Below are 15638 nucleotides of genomic sequence, written 5' to 3' on the forward strand. Positions count from 1 at the left end.
AATTAATGAGATTCGGTAAACCCCCTTCACTGCTTCATCCAAGAAATGTAAAACATTGAGTCGTATCCTCATTTTTTGGCATTATTCAACTGCTGTGATCAAACACTGCTACCACACATCCACACTGAAGGGAAACTCTCTGTGACGGGTTCATTCAGCTTTATTCATGAAAGGATGGTTCTTTTTTCACTAAGCACAAGGCTGCTGTGTGGCACATAGACTCTCACTCATTAATAACAAATTAATTTTCATTATGCCAGGCTGCAAAGTGTTTTGCAAACTGATACACAGACTATAATGAGAACACTTCACCCAGCAGTCAAATTCAGCTAACCGTGGGGTGAAATGTACCAGCTACTTCACAGCTCACAGCAGCAGTATGAAAGGAGCAGCTCCGGGCACAGAAGTCAGGAACTGCACCACATCCAACAGGAACAGTGGAGCAGCAGCCCAGATTTATAGTGGAGACAGAGAGTGTGGAGCGTGACCAGGACACTAAGGCTAATACTTGCTGGATGACAAGCGCCCTCGGAGCTCATTGATCACTGCTGGGAAGGGTTTTGGATTCATCTTTCATGCAGAGAGACAGTCCTCCAGCAGCACAGGCACTGAGCCATGCAGGCAGAGGGGATGGAGACGGAGCAGGGAGTGCAGTACAGCATGTCCTGCAACAGGCTGAATGAAATATCAACACCCACTGACTGCTTTTTACCCCTCTGTGGGAAAGGAAATGAGAATGATCCCAAGGAGGATGTGAAGTAGGCTGCAGGGTATATCCAAATAGTAAAGTATCCTGAATATAAAGGTGTGAAGATTTCTAGTACCAGGTTACAGACAGTTGTGATAAGCTTCTCTAACTTAACACATCACACACAGAAGTTTAAACAAACAACACCACATGCAAGGCACTTGATTCAACTCAGTTCACCTAAAGGAACTCTTTTTAAGGTGTGTTGGGGGTTAGGTTTGTTCCTTCTTTCTCTAAAGAATTTTTTCCCCATAAGTTACCAAGGAGACCAAGTGTTGGATACTTGAGAGTACTTAACCAAAACAAAGAGGTGGAAAAAGTTGGAAGGGGGAGATAACGCAGGTAAAAGACAGAGCTTGAGGCAGCTGCGGGCCCTTCTTTTTCCGGCATTCAGGGAGAGAGAGAACGGCTGTTGCTGGCTGGAAGAGTTTCACTGTGGCCAAACGGATTCAGTCCTGGGAAATCTACTATCACCGGATCGGACTGAATCCTCAGTTTTTCTCTGCCACCCGCGGGAGCTGGGCCGGCCCTGCCTCGCCTTCGGCTTCTTTGGCTCTGCTCCTCTTGCTACAGTGTGACCCTGCACCCCCTGCGCTGCCGGGACATCCTGCCCCTGCCTGCCGGCACACCCTGCCATCCCAGCTACCAGCCCGGGACTTTTCCACTGTTTCAGCTTGGTGCTCTGAGGATCCTGCAGGGACACCGAAACCAAACTGCCCTGGGTTTTGTGAAACAAAGCCCTCAAGGTTCTTGGTACTGTTTTCGTTTGTTATTAATGCTGTAGTTGTTTGGTGGGTTGTTTTTTTTTTGTGTTTGTTTGCTTTGTAATACATACTAGTAAAGAACTGCTATTCCTATTTCCCAAATCTTTGCCTAAGAGCCTTTGATTGTAAATTTATAATTGAAAAAGAAAAAAAAGGGTGGAGAGGGGGTTTACACTCTCCATTCCAAAGGAAACTCCAGTTGTTTTTTTTTATTATTACCTGGCAGATACCTGTCTTCCCAAACCAAGACAAGGTGCAATATACAACCTGAGTAGTATCTGAGCCCAGAACTTAAGACACAAATTGGAGAGGTATAATTTACCCACAATAAAAGGGGAAACGATACTTTAAACTACCAGCACCACCACTGCAGATCCAGATCAGAAGGGAGAGCTAAGTTAAGGGAATAATCTTCCCAGCCTGATGAACTGTGTCAAAAAAATCTAAGCAATAGCTCCTCCTGGATACACCAGGCACCTTGCTGTGATGACCAGCAGGTGTGGAACTCCTTCTGTACCATTTGAATCACAGAAGATTCTCCAGAAGTAACAAAGATGGCAGAGGAGCCTATCATACCACCACATAAATTAACAAAGTTTGGTTGTATAAGATGGCCAAATATTTTTTGAGCATGGAAAGTGTTGGGTTTTTTTTCTGGGACTCCTGCTGCAAATACCTTCCATTTATATTTGGCTTTGAAGAAAAGTCACTCAGTCAATGAAGCATTTAGTGAGGACCTTGGGCAGCTAAGCTTCAACAGGTGAAGGCATATAGCTGCCTCCCCTGGAAACCTGCCAAGGAAGCACCCTAGGAAAAATTCCAAAACACATCACAGTTCTAGAACTTAAAGTTTCTCAGCTACAGAAATTCAAAGCTAACAGTCTGTGGAAAGCCTTTAATGGCTTCTCTAAGACTGGACCTGGTATGCACTCAGGTAATCCACAAAAACTTCAAAGCAGTCTTAACTGAGGTGCTGATTAGACTTGCTGTTTATCTTTCCCCTGCAAAATGTAAACGGGGATGTATAGACCTCTTTGTTATTAAAATATGTGTGGCATGTCACCCGGCTGAAGTTACCAGAGCAATCCTGTGTTTGGAATCTCCTGCCTTTTACAGGGGCTGAATCACACTGCCTTGGTATTGTTCCACGACCCTTTCCCCAACCCCCTTTAAATAAACCCAGCATACACAAGAGCCTTTTCCAGATAATCACACTCTGCATGCAGCAGTTTGCCAATTCTGATCAATCTGAACAGCTTCAGAAAACGGTTATTTTTCAGTTTCTGAAGTAACAAACAACAAAAAAAGATAAATAAAGAGAAAAACGGGAAAGGGAAGCACAACACAGGATTAGCTTTCAGGTTTGGGGAGGGAGAATAAAAAATAACCCCACTGTCAAGCTGGCTGGTCAGACATGCAAATAAACCAATTCAGTATTTGCAAAGACTAGATTGCCACAAATTAAAACTAATTGGGTCTTACCTTGTGCTCATCTCGAAGGTGAGTGTCCAGCTCCTCTGTGTGTTTGGTCTCATAGTAGCAGAGCTGGCATTTGTAAGGTTTCAGTTCATTGTGCTTCTCTATGTGCTGCTGCAAGCTCTCATCACTGGAGCAGGTAAAAGTACACTTGTCACAGCGGAAAACGACTCCCTGCAGGTACTTGGACAGCTTGGAACGGCAGACTTCTATGGGAACGACCCTCTCCTCTGTGGGGACAGTACAACATTCACTTAGTAATACCAGGAAAAAAATCCTCCCTGCCAGGGCAGGGTTAATCTCCAAAAACTACAAATGCAGGTGTCCTCTGTGGCTGGTGACTGGGTGAAGAGGATGGGAATGGAAGGTTTTGGGCCAAGTGAGACTCCATCTATGAGTCAGAGGAGCAGAACCTAGGAACACAAAACCAGCCATGAATCAGCCAAGACCAAAAGTGTGTTTTTGTTCAGTACTTGACAGCAGCTGAGAACCGCTTCTAGAAAAGTAATAAACAGGGAAGCTGCAGGGTGTGGTTCCCAAAGCATCACACGCTGCTGGCTCTGCATAAATTGGAGCTGGTGTCCTCACCATCACACCCAAACCTGCCCTCTGGGGACTGAGAAGGTGAGCAAGGCAGCACCTACCCCAGGAAAAAGGCTGTGCAAGTTCAGCCACCAGCAGAAACTTCCTGACATGCCCAGAGCTTTCAGAAAACCCAAACTCTGCACACATGATGTAAGGAAAATGCTCTTGCTGAGTTTTCAAACTCTGCACTCCCTCTAACAAAGCAGTGATGTTTAACAGAGCAGCAATTAATTTTGGTCATTTGACACAGCCAGAATCCAATGTGCCTCAACACTCATACACTGTGGTTCCCTCCATGCTGTGCACACAAGAGAAACCCCAAATCTGACCATTCAGCTGAGGGTCACCAGCAGACCCTCATTAAGTCTTTTGTTACCCAAACTAGCATTTTGAGCTAGAAGACTTGAAACTTAGCACTGATCCTCCTCATGGACTGCATACTAAAGGAGGGTTTTGAACCTCCTCATCCAGGCTCATCCCCAAGGACAGGAGGAAAAAAAGAGGCCTGAACCTCTTATGGTACACATGAAGGCTGAAGGAATGTGAGACGTGGCAGTGCACACATGGATCTGAGCCAACGGGCCCTTTCTTCTAGTGAGGAGGGTAAAATTACATCCAAAGACAACTATAGAAACACACACTCCCTTTACAGTAACTTCTTTCTACAGCTCAACAAAATATTCCATCCTGCCCAGCTTCTCCCTGAGCACAAAATCGATCTTGTTATCTATCTCATAACTTCCTCTTTTTGAAGTTTTTCCCAAAGCTATGCCTTAACCAAAAAAAACCCCAAGAACACAAAACACCCAAAGACTTGTGATTCTTTCCTACACCAACGACGGCTTAGCTAACTATAAAGAAACCAAACAGTGGCCATTCAGGGTGGAAACAGAGGAGGAGAGAATAGGGTTTAAGAGACAGCAGAATTTAAAGCTGTAGTGCTGAGATCACTAGAAAAACTTCTAACAAGGTTGTTGTAGCTGCGTGCTTTTGGACTCTCAGAAATAAGTGACACAGCTGGTTTCAGAAGTGAAAAAGCCAAGTGAAGTTTTCAAAACCAGAAACACTAATTAAAGTATATTAACATTCACTTTTCCTCAAATGACTGGCACAGATTAAAAAAGCTAAAGCATATGATAATAGAAACTTTAGCAGTCTAAAGTAAAGCAGCATTCTCTTATTCACATGAACAAAACCCATTACCTCACAACCACACACACACAGAGTTCCCAAATCACAGGCAACACAGTAAGAGAAGAGCAAAACAGACAAAAACATGAACTCTAGCCTGAAAGATTTCAATTTCAGGAAATGATTTACAACTCTTACATGATGTATTCACATCAGTGAGCTTCCTCCAAGCTACGATTTTGGAATTTGCAGCGCTACCTGCACTTGGAACGTTACATTTCTTAAGGTGATGCTTTCACCTCCAGCCTGCCCCTGCAAAGCCCTCTTTATTTAATTACTCATTTAGAATGCACTTATTATGTCTGGACAACCAACAAAATTACAGCAAACCATAAAGTCCCATACAAAAACTGAAGAGGTAGCTTCTTTACCCCAGTGAGACTTCTTCAAAGTTCATCACTGCCTACTCAAAGACTACTGTATACACCTCACTAAAAGATGTCCTGACTTGTGGAACAATTCTATAAGAAATGTAATTAAAAAATTAACAACAAAATAAACACCTAACAAAAGCATAATCTTGGTTTAAGAAATCCTTCCATTAGACTGTAAAATTCAGGCTAATTGTATCAGGGAATTAACTGAAAGGACATTAATGACTGTACTATAACTCAAAGCAGACATTACTTTTTTTTGCCAAAGTCACAAGAGAGTTCAGGACTCTCTTAGTCCTTTCTCCTTGTAGGGAGAAATCTTTATTCAGCAACACACCAAAGCATATATAACTTAGTTCCTTCCCTCAAAGGTAAACCAAAAAAAAAGCAGTCCTACTGTCTAGACACAGACCAATTATTTGGTCATCTTGGGTTTTGAAAATATACATTTTTGCCTGGAAATCCAAACTACAGTCACAGAACAAATAGCATTTCCATTCCAGTAGTCAAAACCAAGCACTGCACAAGGGCTCTGCATGTATCAGTGAAATTGCATGTACAATGGAAAATGCCAGGAAAAAAAGCATGTGCAAGGAATCAGGAACTGTAGCAAGGAAGCCCTTGGTAGACAAATTTGAAAATTTATCTTAAAGGTTACTATTCAAAACGTATGGGTGTTATTCTGTGATATGGAAGAAGAAAATCACTAGTTCTCTAAAAGAAGGATAGGGAAGAAAAATACCGATATACTTTGAAATACATGAGGGGAATGCTACTGAAAAGGATAACATCAGGAGAAAAGGTGGTCAGGTATTGGAAGGGGCTGCCCAGGGAGGTGTTGGAGCCCCCATCCCTGGAGGCATCCAAGGAACACCTGGAGGTGGCACTCAGTGCTCTGGACTGGGGACAAGGTAGGGATCGGTCACAGGTTGGATTGATGGTCTCAGAGCTCTTTTCCAACCTAATTGATTCCATGACACACTAATTGTATTGTCCAGCATAAATTAAAGGCTAACATGCTGCTAGATCAGGAATTCCCTGTCTCCTCTTGCCTGTCACAAAGACCAGGAAGAACTAGAGAGCCAAACTTCTCCTCACTGACCTGCAGCAGCCTCTGGCTGTGTCAGCCCCCTGGAACAGGACACCTGTAATGAGTCTGTGCTCCATCTGTACCCACAAAAGGGAGGCTGATCTGCCCTGACACTGATCAGGGGCAGGTGGTACATGAGAGAAGCTCTTGGAACCTCTCCTTCTTCATGGAAAGCAAATTCCTTGCCCCCCCCCCCCCCTTTTTTTTCCCCCTCACTAGGCATTCAGGCTTCTAGCTGATATTGTTTTAACCCTGTGAAATTCAGCCTCTGTAGCCATCCATTAGGAGGCAAATATATTCTCCATTTCAAGCATATGCTGTTTTACCAAGGATTAGGGGTGCAGCAACTTGGAAGTAATGTAAGAGTCATGCATCTGTAAACATGACTTTTGCACAGAAGGAACACTGACTAATGGATCGAGTCCTTCAGTCCTGATTTTACATACTGCACCACTCCATCCACCTCAGAACTAATCTTGGGCTGCAGCTGAGGGTTATGCCCTTGCTTTGCCAATGCAATGGCCATAAAGCAGGAAGGCTATCTCAGACTACACTGATATTTCTCAGTCTCTTTTTCAGTGCACGTTAAATCTTGTCAAAACCATCTGCTTCAGCTGCCACACAATTAAACACAACAGTAGAGGGCTCTTTTTTAGCTGGATATATGCACCAGAAATGATTTTAAGTATGAGCCCTGGATATGTGATGTCAAAGAAAACTCTTTCATGGCCTCTGAAACTCTTTATCAGCTATAATCCCATCTGTATTAAAACATGTTTTACTCTGTTTTTCCTCCCCACAGCACTGTGGTATGTAGACCATTTTGTCCTTTTGCCATAAGGTTTGTTTCAGCAGCAAAAACTCTTTGAGGTTGGTTTGTGCTGAAGCAAGTTGTACAGAAGAACAGATCCACAGTTTCACTCACCCAGGAGGTGACAACCTCCTTTCAACTGGTCAGAAACAGCTCTGCAAAAGCAGTAGAGTGCTTGAGCTAATGAAGTGCTCTTCCACTTCTGCAACAGGACATTCCTAATACCAAACCTATGCATGATGAAAAATATCCTAAACCCATCAAGTTCCCCCTGTTTTAAAGGTCTTGCACTGTCTGCCAGAGCCCTGGCAGCCACAAAATGGAGCAAACCAGGCAAAATCTAACACAGCAACACCTTCAAAGACAGGAAGTAAAAGCCAAACCATCGGCCAAACCATTGCAACCAAATACGGCAGTTTTGCAATGTGCATTCGGGATCACTGACAGGTCATTTCCCCAGATGTTCCCTCACAGCAGCCCTGCTAGCAGAAATAAATCTGAATTCTGCCAACCTCCCTGCACTGCTACACGAAGAACTTGAAGCTACCAACGCTGAGAAGTGGTATGCTACAAGGAATTACTACAGCACATGTCACACCAGAATCTCCTCCAGGAAAAAGATGGCATGAAAAACCTGTGTTTGCTCACCACCAGTACCCACTGTGAAACTGCCCAACCTGCATGTAGGCAGAGTGCCATCCCAACACATGGGTTTGGATTTCAGCAGCCAACAGACCATCCACAAGCATCAAGTGTGATAGCTGTAGGCAGGAATCCCAGCCCAGAGACCCCAAACTGCTGTCTCTTCTGAGCTAGTAAGCCCACAGTTAATAGAATATAGAAATTCCTAATCCCATTTTTAGCAGGCCTTAAAAAGAAATTTAAAAATGGAAAGGTGTAGACAGAAAAGGAGTCTTACAGTAAAGCAAAAGATGAGATAATTATTTTGTTCCTAAGAACACCAAGGAAAAAATACTCAATGATTTTATCAAGGGATATTTTGAGGCCTATATGGCTGGTTGATAAACCTTTTGTGTGAGTTTATGATAGCAAGGCCTTTAAGATAACAAGGACATGGGCAGGGCACAATTCTGGCCTAGATCAAAGTGCCAAGTTAGGGCAACTCTTGCTAAACAGGTGTTTGATGGCTGCTCATCTCTCTTGAGGAAAAGCTTAAAAATTATCCCAAATCTGCCCTGTTTCCGCACTGGTGAACTTTGAATTTTACAGGAAAGAAATCAGATGCATCTTATAGAAATGAAACAAAAAGATAATAAAGGGCTAGTGACTCCTTCAATGTATTTGTCCTCATGTACAGAGAGAGGAAAAATTTAATGAAACCAGTCTGAAATATTTGATGAAACCAGAACAGGGCACTCTCCAGCATCCCCTTCACAGGACACAGACACAGCCACGGACATTGTTACCTCTGTGCAGAACTATGTGGTCAATCATGTTGCATTTGTATTTGGTGTGGTAGAGACAAAGAGGGCAGCGAAGGTCTTTGGGTCCTTCCTCGGGGACCGCCGAATGCCCGGCCTCCACGTGCATAGTAAAAGCTGATCTGTGAGAGAGGAGGGAGAGAAAATGGGAGCAGTCAGGAGGGGAGCAGTGAGGTGTCACAGCTCTATAAGGGATGTGTCGTGTAAAAAGGTGCAGATGCCACTCAGCCCTGTCTGCATGGCCCTGCAGAGGGGCTGCTCACATGAGCGACACATGAGCACAGGAATCTGCAGGCTTGTACCCTCAAAGCAACAAACACTCGTTGTGACAAGATATTCTGCTGCATGGGCTGCTCCATATAGTCACAGTGCTATAGTTAAGATAGCAAAAGAATTCCCATCCTTCATGCTCATTATCTGTCTTCAGGCTGAAGCATTCAGTGCGCTTTGTCCAGTGAAGGGTAAATTTTTAGCAAGTTGAACAAAATCTGTCAACTGTTCTGGACTTGTAGACGGGAGGACAAACTTATTTCAGGCAGAAAAGATCTTGATCTAACCAGCTAAGCTGCTTAGATTGGTACCAAAGGGATTTGTGTTCATCATGAGTTTGGCACAGACTGGTTTAACTTTCAAAGCATCATCTGCAATGATCGGAAAACGCAAGACTTAGAATACCGTGTTTATTAGTGTAGAAGAATGAATGAATACTCCACAGCACTTCTGAACCAAAAATTTCATGCTGGCATTACACTGCATACTTAGAAGCTGCAAGAGATCCGCATAAAAGAAGAAATTAACTGTACATCCATCTAACCACAAGCCCAATGACTGAAATCAAAGCTTTCTCTAAACTTGGGGCACTTGGTAATTTTTTCCTAAAGCAGTGATAAACCTTGCAAAAGCTAAGAAGCTTGACACATTGCATTAGAGTAAAAAGTGGCACTGGATCCAATCCAGCAAACACTAAATTCTGCAGGTATATTTCTATCAACTTTGGTCATTGCTCTCATGCTTTTAAGTTTCTAAGCTGGCTTGAAGAGCGGATTGGTATTTTTTTGCCTCCTCTTCCCCTTTTTCTAAGACAGAAAATATGCTGTTATGAATGTGTTTAAATGATGCCTGATTTATTTCGTAATATCAAGGTGAAAGAAAATGTCACTTGCAAGACACAGACAGACTGGACCTGTAAATTTCTGGCGGTATTTAAGACAGAGAGCAATCAGGATACTAAGCATAAGCAGCAAATTTTAACATGAGGAGAGCAAAGAAGACACAAAGGGTAGAGACATACAACTAGAGGCTGCTCCCATGTGGATTTTCTCAGGTTTGTGCTCAACATTTTCTTCAACAGAACTCCTTCCCTTGATCCAGTCCTACTGTTTACTGTCACTCTTAACAAGTTCAAGACCTCAAATGTCAGCTGAGAATGTTATGCTCGAGGGCCAAGCACATTAGGAGGAAATGATGAAATCCGCAGGTGCCTTTTACACTTTTCTTATGAAAGAGCAGTGAAAAACACACACACACACAGACACACACAAACAGACAAGGCATGGAGCCTTTAAATTTAAATAATTGGATTTTCTGAAATGTCTCTTGTATGCTATCAGACATGCTAGAGAATAGCATCTTTCTATCATTTAAGCTAGAAAGATTGGGGGAAAATAAAATTACCCAAGAAGGGTTTCTTCAGTAAGGTGATATAAATTCCCCTGTTGCCACAGGACACTTGATTGTCCAAAGTTTCATGCTGGTTGCATGTGGAAATTACATTTCTGCAGAGAAAGGACAAAGAGATCATGAAGTGATAGCTGTTTATTCTCAGAGAATCCTAGAGAAGTAAGGAGGGGTGCAGCAGAACTGTCACCTTGGGCTTCCAGAGGGCAGACCTTGGCCTGGTAAAAGGACTGGTTGAGAAAGTCCCCTGGGCATCCTGAAGAACAAAGGAATCCAGGAACATTGGATATTCTCCAAGAAGAAAATCCTAAAGGTTCAAGAGCAGATTGACTCCATGTGCCAAAAGATGAGACTGGCCTGGCTGAACATAGAAATGTGTCTGGAACTTGAGCAAAAAAGGACAGTTCATGACTTTTGCAAGAAGGATCGTGCCAAGAGGACAACAGGGATATTGTGAAACTGTCGGCCTGAAGTTGCACCAGAGGAGATTTAGATTGGATGTAAGGAAAAATTTCTTACCAGAAAGGGTTTTCAGGCATGGGAACAGGCTGCCCAGAGAAGGGGTTGAGTCACCACCTCGGGAGGGATTTAGAAGATGTGCAGATACATCACTAAGGTTTAATGTTGGGCTTGGCAGTGCTGGGTTAACGGTTAACTTGACAATCTTAAGGGTCTTTCCCATCCTAAACAATTCTATGACTCTGAAACCTACTGCAAAGACTTAGTGTGCTGCTGTCTGCAGCAGATGGTATTGGCTGTTGTAGAAGAGAAGAAAATGGATTACATGGATGCTGCTGTGATCTGGATGGCATTTCCTATGTTCCTCTCTCCCTGGTCAGCAGTGGCCATGTTCCTGTTAGCTACAGCCAGCTCTCCAAGACCTCAGAATTCTTTTCAAGTGGTAAAAAAAACCCCAAAAAACTATGAGTTCAGTTCATCTGTTTTGCACAGTACTTACTTAAAGCCTGTATAAAAGGAACAATCTTTGCACTTGAAGAGCTTTTTCCCTCCATGCTTGTCGCGGTAGTGGCGCCGGATGCTCTGTATGTAACCCGAAGAGAATTCACAAAATTCACAGTTAAGGATGGCTTCCGCTTTTTCCACTCCTGCAGCACTCCCGGAAAGTGGGATTGGGCTGATGTTGTTGTTGTTCCTGGCCAAAGCTGCAGACTGGTAGTGGTTCAATTGCTGCTGAACATCAGGAGGCTCCGAGTATGAAGAATCTGCAGTGAAACAGAGCAAAGTTGTTATTCCAGGTGGATCAACAAATCTAAATAAGGTTTGAAGATGCTTGTTCCAGAACCTATTAGCTTTTGGAGGGGGTTGATCAAGCTGTTGGTTATGAAACTAATCCTGCTTTCTGAAGGGACTAAGAGGGGCAGCACTTCCTATCTAATTTAAAGTGTATTCTACAATTTATAAGGTCAGCAATATAAATTATGCTTTTTTAGATCTGATTCGGGGAGGGAAGAAGTGAGACATTTAAATTAAAGTAGTCTACAAAGAAGCCTCATTTTAAAACACTGAATTTGTGAAGGTAAAGCCCATTAATCATACTGGTAAATGCTTTATGTGTTTGGCACATGAATCAGACCAGATTCTCTCAAATATCTTATGCCAGTTCACACGAGGTGAAGATCTGGCACAGGACACATGTAAATAATCTATCCATATGGAAAAAAGAAAGAAAAAAAAAAGAAAAATTAACGGATACTCTTCTCTACTCATGCTGATGATGTTAGAAATTAAATCATCATTGGAAAAAAATACATTTAATCATAAATTCCAGTAAAGCAAACTTTCAAACCACTGCTTTGCTACACTGAGAAAAGAGGTCTCTAAAGACACATCATTTCTACAAGCCAGCAGAACCCTGCCACACCATTTTAATGGCATGTGGAGGACAAAGTCCAGAGATTTCTCAGTACTGAAACTGAAAGCTGTAATATGTTGGTTGGATACCCCAAAAAAGGAGTGTGGGGGGAGGGAGGGTGGCGCTGAACCTTTCTCAACACACTGCTTGAATGTGGAGGTTAGGAATTCATCTGCTTTGTTCTACATAACCCACAGCTGCCCATGAATCGCACAAATCAAAGCAGATGGATAAAGCACAGATGAATTTCAGGGCAATTTTCCTGAATAGAAGACAAAAGGCTCTTTTCCTAAGCTTTCTAGAAGGTGGGAAAAAAGCAAGGAGTGGGGGGGGGAGAGGTGGGAGGGAAGTCAGGACACAATGTGTACCAGCCACCTCCTGCTTTGATGTGTACTTCATTTTCCAAAGCTGAATTCCCCAAGGCTAGATATATAAGAATTCCCTAATAGACACACATTTCTGGGAACTTAACACCATCCATTCCAACCAATTAGTATGGAGAAACAAAAGGAAAACAGGCCTATACAAACACTGAGTGTGGGGACTTCTCCACCTGTCTTCAAAAGAGCAAAATGATTGCCCTCTTTTCCCACTACCACAGGTGGGGGTTACGCGTGCCCAAGAAATGAGTTACAAATAATGACAATTAAAAAACCAAACCCCAAAACAACACAGACACAGCTGGTAAATGTTTCCATGCTCACCTGGCTTCACCACCAGGTCTATGTAGCATGGCATGAAAGAGACATGAAAGATTCTGGTAAAATGAATGAAGTTTGGTTTTGTTTTTCTTATGCAAGCCCCATAGCTGAGTGAGGCTGGATTACAATGCTGCATTCACCATGTCTTGCTTCCACCACTTCTACAGCACATTTGTTCACCAGTAGGGCTCACAATGAGCTCCACCTGTTTAAATGTCAAGCCTTTCCTTCCCTCGCGTTTGATGAAGGCTCCCCACATCCTTTGGCACAAGACAGGCCTGAGGAACTGTAAACCCTCTGCAAAAGTATCTCTTTTCTCAAAGGCAGCAACTGTGTGCTCACTCTCCTTTGGAACAGAACCTTGAGGGCTCAGAGGGGATTTGCTGACTCACTTCTCAGGGCTACCAGGTTCAGTGATTCTAAAAGCTCAAAAGACAGTAGGACAGATCCCCTGGAAAGGGTAAGGCAGGTGGGTTTTTCTGTTTGTTTGTTTGTGGTTTTTTGTTTGGTTGGTTTGGTTTTTTTAATGTGTACTAGTACTAGTCAAATTACTCCTGGGGTATTGAAGTCTACTTTGTGGCTCACTTGTTCCTCCCCTCAGGAAGAAAGGATCAAATTTTTCCACCACATCACCAATGTTCCTGACCAAAGCCCCAGAGATATCCATGGCTAAGAAAGCTACAGGTCTAAAAACTATTCTTTTCAGGAGAAGGAAGTTCTGCTATTGTTTGCAAGATGTACTGTACTTCAGATGTTTTTACTCCTCCTATCATCTGGTGTCTATTATTCTAGCTTTTGAACTTTTCCATCAATTATTTACATGGTCCTCTGGAATCTGGTATGTGAAAACTACAGAAGTAGATAAGTTTCATGTCAATTCCCACACACAAAAACAAAAACAAAAAAAGCACATTAAGTAGCTTTCCCTGTCATCAGGAATAACCAGAAGGAATATCAGGAAAGGCCTTTCACACTGGTCACCTCACAGTTTTTTGAATATTGCTCCACTACACTCAAAAGAGCTATGATATTTAGAGGAATAGAAAAAGCCATCGGAAGAGTTTTTCCAGTGAGTCGTACCCTTGAACAATGGTAGGTAGCATGCACGGCCTAGTGTACTATTTGCCTTTTCCCTTGCTGAATTCTTTCATTACACTTGCTGCAAACTTGCTGCAGTGCAAGATTTAGCACTTTGCATTCTAGCACACAGCACAGAGCAAATCGCCAGCAAATGAGAAACAGTGGATGGGGGTGAGCTTTCTGATATTTTTTTTTAATTTTATTTTTTCAAAAACAGTGTCCTAGAGAAGGGCCAGGGGTTGCAAATCCACAGGCACAGAACAACAGCACCACTTTAAAAATTGCACTTTTCCTTGCTCTGTTCCTGCTGGAAGAGTGGGCTGATATTCCAGACACATTTTGGAGATGCTGTCCCAACAACAGGATGCCAGGCTGAAGAATGAAGAACTAAAGGAACAGAGCTTTTCCTTCAGAACTGACCCAAAAACTGAGTCATGGTCATACACAATGTAAGTTCCACCTCTTCTTTTTCCTGTACCCCCAAGCATAAAGCCCTGGGAGCACTCTGATAAAGTGTTAACAGCCTTGGCCTAGAGCAGGAAGAGGGTTTAGCCATCCATGTCTGAAAAAAGTAAAAAAGGCCCTAAAAGCCTACAGTCAGAAAACAGAAAACATTAAAATAAGCAAAGGGAAAATTTAAGAAAATTTGTATTATGTACATGTAAAACACAGTGAACAAACACAAATGGAAGGGAAATTAAGAAAAATGAAACACCAGGAAGTACCATTTACATTTCAAGGAAAAAAGGTACTTTTTTTCTCCACGAAACAGCCTTGAGGCAGCACAAGAAAATAAAGCACATTCATATATGCAATGAAAAGGAAGAAAATGGAACACTTAGCCCTAACTCATTTTAAACAATCAAACAAACACAAAAAGCCCACACCCATGACACTGACATTCCTTCTTAAAAACTAATTTTATTCAAAACGAATGGAAGGACTTCACTGTGCAACTCCAAAACCAAGGTAACAGCATAGGATGATCTGAGATAAAATGGACACCTTCAAGTCATGTCAAGAAGCAAAAATTAACCATGACTGCTGTAGTTAAAAAATGGAAAGAACAGCAGCAACACTGTAAATCTCAATTTTGACATTTTACATATGGCATCTACCGACAAATTACCTGCACAGGACAAATAGCAATGCCAATAAACAATGTAACCCCTGCCAGCACTTATGGATCTAAAAGGCATTATCTTTCCTCAGTATAGAACTGAGTTTTTATACCAAAAATACTGGAAGTTGAAAGGAAAGCAGGAGAAATTATTGTACATGTGGTAATTTATCAACATAGCTGTATCTAAATTACTGCTGCATTCTAGGAAGAACACACAAGCAAGTCTCACTGTGTCCCCTCCATGGGCATTTCCAGAGTGCCTAAAACACTCAATGTTTTGGGGTGCTGTCATCCCAAAAACTTCGTCCAGAGTACAGTCCCAAAGACTAGAACAAATGAGTCTGCCAACAAATCTGGAGGTTATTACCTCAGCCAAAAGAGCAAGACAATACAGTTAAGAAAATTCAGCTTGATTCCCTTCATACCCTGAGGTCACACACTGGGGAAAAAATGTAGAAAGAAAATATACAGTGAAAACCCACCACAGAAGCAAAATGAAAATCCAAGTTTCATTGGATCCTGTGTAGCATATAACATGTTTGAGATACCTAAATGAAAACAAAACTTTGGGATCCTTCCAGGAGAAAAAAAATGCAGTTTCAGATCGTCAACTGAAAACATACATTTACATAGAAATTCAGTGATGTTTCAGTTGTTTGTAGGTATTTTCAGAGGTATTAACAAGTATCATATGCAACAGCAA

At 42.4% G+C, this 15638-nt stretch overlaps 1 protein-coding gene across 5 annotated transcripts in view; it reads right to left on the bottom strand.

The window, feature by feature from the left end:
• The window catches only part of ZNF462 (zinc finger protein 462), a 91217-nt gene that overhangs the window by 8801 nt on the left and 66778 nt on the right, over positions 1 to 15638 (bottom strand). For all 5 annotated transcript variants that reach the window (XM_066181878.1, XM_066181882.1, XM_066181881.1 and 2 more), the window contains 3 exons: positions 11117 to 11381; positions 8467 to 8603; positions 2995 to 3218 (listed from right to left, as the gene is read on the bottom strand). In XM_066181878.1, coding sequence (XP_066037975.1) covers positions 2995 to 3218; positions 8467 to 8603; positions 11117 to 11381 — 626 coding nt within the window. The remainder of the gene's footprint in view (positions 1 to 2994; positions 3219 to 8466; positions 8604 to 11116; positions 11382 to 15638) is intronic.

This window comes from Chamaea fasciata, unplaced genomic scaffold (genome assembly GCF_029207755.1).
Source record: "Chamaea fasciata isolate MVZ Bird 193981 ecotype frontalis unplaced genomic scaffold, bChaFas1.0.hap1 SCAF_4, whole genome shotgun sequence".
Classification (NCBI taxonomy): Eukaryota; Metazoa; Chordata; class Aves; order Passeriformes; family Sylviidae; genus Chamaea; species Chamaea fasciata.